Source organism: Gobio gobio, assembly GCF_949357685.1.
Source record: "Gobio gobio genome assembly, chromosome: 21".
Taxonomy (NCBI): Eukaryota; Metazoa; Chordata; class Actinopteri; order Cypriniformes; family Gobionidae; genus Gobio; species Gobio gobio.
Window position 1 is genome coordinate 36,364,027 of NC_137117.1, and position 4,417 is coordinate 36,368,443.

Below are 4,417 nucleotides of genomic sequence, written 5' to 3' on the forward strand. Positions count from 1 at the left end.
CGATATACTGTATATAGTTGACTTGAGGTCTGTTGGATATTGTGTAATTTTCATAAGAAATCATTTTTTTTAACTTTTTTTTTTTAAGTTTGCATGGGAAAATCGTATAGAGCTTTTTGGAATTTTAAACAGAAAGATTATTTTTGGTGTCCTATAGCCACAGTCAAGTTGTAATAAAGTCCTATCGTCAATTATGCGTTCTAAAAGATGTGTTGAATTTTGTGTTGTATTGGGATAAATTACCATTAGGATCCTTTGGTTGTATTGTGAGTTACCAATAGCCTATAGTAATCCATGAAAAAAAAATTCCTGGGCCAGACAACTATCAAGTCAAAGTTATTCAATAGAATAAAAGAAAGGCACTGCATCAAAAAGCCGTCTGATCTTCTCAAGATGTCAGGACATGAATGGACGTACAAGCTAATGTTTATCAGGCAGAAGCAGCATTCCAGAGTGCAGTTAAAGTAGGACTAATCCCCGTGACGTCACGGCGGGGGATGGGGGGGGGAGTCCTTCAGAAACACGAGAGGAGTCGCTTTCAGAGGAGCAAGTACCAACATGCCCAGCTTACGGGACTTCCAAGTAGATTGTAACAATATATGAAAGTCGGAAAATGATCTTTAGCCACAGAGCTGTCTGGCGGCAATGCAGCGACGATGCGTTATGACCGACAACGGGCTTCAGCAGAAACCTTTAAAGTTGAGAGAAACGAATAAATGAAGGCGTTGTATAGTGTATGTAGTGGGCGCACAGTGGTTATGCGCGTTTGCGTGCAATATTCGGTCGTTAACGCCACGCGAAAACATCAGTGAACGCTTCGCCGATTCTAATTCCCGTTTCTTTCTGTTTCACAGTCACAGCAACCTTTATTCAGAATGAACCAGTGTAAAGTCATGAAGGACGGTTATCTGGAGAAGAGGAGTAATGGACTTCTGCAGCTGTGGAAGAAGAAGCGCTGCGTTCTGTCAGAGGACGGACTCCGGCTGTACGACTGTAAAGGCGAGAGCAGCAAAGAGATGCGCTTCGAGCAGATGACCACGCTGGACTGCGTGGAGTACAAACGGGGTCTGGTGTACTTCACCATCGTGATGAACGGAGGGAAAGAGATTGACTTCAGGTGCCAGCAGGAGGGAACGGCGTGGAACGCGGAGATCGCGCTCGCGCTGGTGCGCTTCAAAAACCGCGTCGCCGTGCAGACCGGCAGGAACAGACATTTGTCACATCTGGGCAGCTGCGGGGAGGGAGACGTCGAGCTTTGAGGGTAAAGACAACTGATTCTGATCAACATTTGTTCTGGAAGGTTTGGTTGTGTGTGTCCTAGCAGCATGGAGAATCATTCGCGTGTTCTCAGGAATCAATTATCCTCAATAACATCTGCTTTTCATTTAGGCTGGATTGGGCTCTATGAAAGAGCGCTCTGTCCGCTCTGACACAAAAAATATTCTAGTGTATAGGCTAAATATTCTTTTGCCGTTTTGAGAGGCTTTACCGAAGATTTTGCATGATAGCTGCCTGATAATCACAAAGGATTCCCAGTTCCCAGTTGGAATTTTCGATGATAATTTGGAACCAATTAAAGGATCATGTGGAACGTCAAATGAGATTTAAAGAAAATTCTAAAACTCCAATTGCTCCCCATATGATTGACCTGTTACTAGCAAGTCATTCATCAATTCATCAGGGTTTCTGAATCACTCTGTTCATCAATTGTTATAAAATCCTTTCGGATTTTTTTATGATTCAAAATTTAAAAATCGTATTTTATCCCATTAGAATCCTTTACATTTGGTTCCGCATTTTAATAATAATAATAAAAAAGCAAAAGTTGAATGAAACAGAGAAATCAGACCACACACACACACACACACACACACACACACACACACACACACACACACACACACACACACATAAATTAATAGTTTAAGCCGTTTTTAATATTTTGTAATTGCATCTTTTAATGAATGAAGGCCAGTATCACTGACACTAATACTGCTGCTGATGTCTCTATTAAAATAATTTATTTTAACATTAATGATAGACATTAAAAATTACAGTATAATTGAAAGCTATATCAATTTCAACATTTATTAGGCTTTAAAAAAAAAACTTAATTTGTGAACCTAAAACAACCTTCACATAAACCCATTAAAATAAATGTCATATTTACCTCTGGCCTTACCTGTCTTAACAGGAAATATACAGAAAATGAATCAAGTTATCAAACACTTTTCTTAACTGCATAATAAGTTAATTATAGATTAATCCTTATTAAAGCTACAATTTTCTCTGTTACCTTTGTTCTTTGATTATCATTAATGACAGACATCAGTAACTGGTTTATGAGGTTGCTTTCACTGTAAGATCTGCCGCATCTAATTTTCTCACATAACTTTACGTTCATTTAAGACTGCTCTTATGAGACAAAACGGGCATTTTGGCATAATTCTGTGTTATTGTTTGCATGGCTTTCTGTGCAGTGTGTGTGTTTATCACAGACAGGTCATTCACAGACAGCACTGGGTTCTCTTTTGTCTTGTCGCGGTTAAAGGTACAGTGTGTAAATGTGAGTGGCATCTAGTGGTGAGGTTATAAATTGCAACAGCTCACCCCTCCCTTTCAAAACACATAGAGAAGCTACGGTGGCCGACACAGGACAAAAAGGCCGTCGTTTGAGACCGCAGAGAGTAGCTAGCGCTCTGTAGAGCAGTTTGTCCGTTTAGGGCTACTGTAGAAACATGGCGGCACAAAATGGCGACTTTACTGTAAGGGAACCTGTGGTGTATGGAGAAAGAAATGGCTCATTCTAAGGTAATAAAAACATAACGGTTCATTATGTAAGGACTTTATACACCACTGAAAACATAGTTATGGATATTATATTGCATTTCTGTCAATAGAGCCTCATAAATACTACACACTGCACCTTTAAACGGTTTAAAATCATTTGTATGAATAAGAGCGTGATCATATAATGTAACGCTAGCCAAAGGATGACAAAAAAAACGGATGCTGCGTTAATTGTGTTAAATATTTGTAACACGTTAAACTAAAAAAATTAATCGAATGCGCTAACACACTAATTTTGACAGCACTAATGTATATATATATACTGTATATTACAAAAAAGAGTGCAATTGAATTGCACTCAACCATTAGATTTCCACAAAATGGGCCTTGTGAGATTTTGATTTTATGCCATGTCCAACATTTGTGCATGAAAAAAATCTAGTCTGCTGATGTGATGTAACTGAATCCACCTGTACTTCTTTCTACAGCTCACTAATGCAGTGTGATTATTGTATCACCCAGATTTCTCAGCTCAAACACAGCACAGCATCCAAAAGAGGGAGAGACTGTGGACAAGGAAATGAAGGCCCAGTGTTAAGGAAACACCTGATGAAAGGCTTGAAGACTCAATCTTTTCTTTGCCACCTTTTTTCACAGTGACACATTTTGCCGTGCACACAGACACAGTGTATGGATTTGTACATGCGGGTGCTTTTAATGCACTTTTATTGCACAAGTCAACAGGAAAAGAGAGACCCAATGGATTACTCTTCACCAAAATTCAACGCTAGTTTCACTCCTCGCAATGCCAGAGTGGATTTTGGTGTCGACTTTACACTTTTAAGAGACATTTTTACCTCACGTGAAATGGAGGACACGCTCAGTATTATGACTGAAAGCATGATGCTGCTTCAGGAGACATTAACCATAGATGAAGTATGACTCAGAGCTGCACTCTTTAACATTTCATAAGTATTTGAACAAAGAATCTGGATTCATTCCCTTGTAAAGGTTCTTCGATCGCACGGAAAGCACTGTTTTTCCTTGGGATGTATCCTGACTGCATGGAAAACTTGACGGATGTGTTTTTTATGTTGTTTTCCATTGGGCAACACTGTTATTACTACAATTTTCTCTGTATTCTGCCTTCATACCCCTTGCCAAAAGTAAAAAAATAGTTGTCTCTGTGATGGTTAAAATAGAATAGATATATATAGAATGTATTATAGGAAATGTTTATGTTTATTTTTTTCCCCCACAAAGCTCAATATGTCATTAGACACACATTGTCCAAATAAAAAAGGAAGATTTTGTCGCATTGTAATCTGAATCATCTTAATTCATTTGTAGAGGCCCAAGGCAACAGCAGGGAGTTTATTGCTTACTTGAAGCATTGTAGGCGAGTCTCAATCTCTTACCCGACTCTCAACCTCAAGTGCCTCTGCGGCACATGCCCGGACAATGGCCTCACTGACTAATAATGTCCTGCCTTGCCTGCTTTCCTCAGTTGTCAGTTTCACTGTGAGGCCATCAAAGAAGTTGTCAAACAGGGCTTTTTTCGTCAGGATGAATATGTTTTGATGTTGCGCAGGAACCGGTGGAAGTTAAGTGCCGCACTCCTGCATTA

The 4,417-nt window shown here is 39.5% G+C and overlaps 1 protein-coding gene across 4 annotated transcripts; it reads left to right on the top strand.

Annotated features, from left to right (window-relative positions):
- Window positions 1-492: 492 nt before the first annotated feature.
- On the top strand, window positions 493-4,112 carry phlda3 (pleckstrin homology-like domain, family A, member 3). Of its 4 annotated transcripts, none has more exons than XM_079801996.1 (3): window positions 493-698; window positions 855-1,261; window positions 3,313-4,112. In XM_079801996.1, the coding sequence occupies exons 1-2, from the start codon at window positions 657-659 to the stop codon at window positions 1,257-1,259; spliced, it is 447 nt and encodes a 148-aa protein (XP_079658122.1). In that variant the 5' UTR covers window positions 493-656; the 3' UTR covers window positions 1,260-1,261; window positions 3,313-4,112. The 4 variants fall into 4 exon arrangements, with proteins under 4 accessions (XP_079658122.1, XP_079658124.1, XP_079658123.1 ...); XM_079801998.1 differs by having other exon boundaries at window positions 500-734; XM_079801997.1 differs by having other exon boundaries at window positions 500-698; window positions 3,279-4,112.
- The last annotated feature ends 305 nt before the right edge of the window (window positions 4,113-4,417 follow it).

Excerpts from the sequence above, each read along its gene's own strand:
- phlda3 (XM_079801996.1), top strand. The coding sequence starts at position 657 with ATGCGTTATGACCGACAACGGGCTTCAGCAGAAACCTTTAAA. Across the intron at positions 699-854 it reads CTTCAGCAGAAACCTTTAAA|TCACAGCAACCTTTATTCAG; the intron begins GTTGAGAGAAAC and ends TCTGTTTCACAG.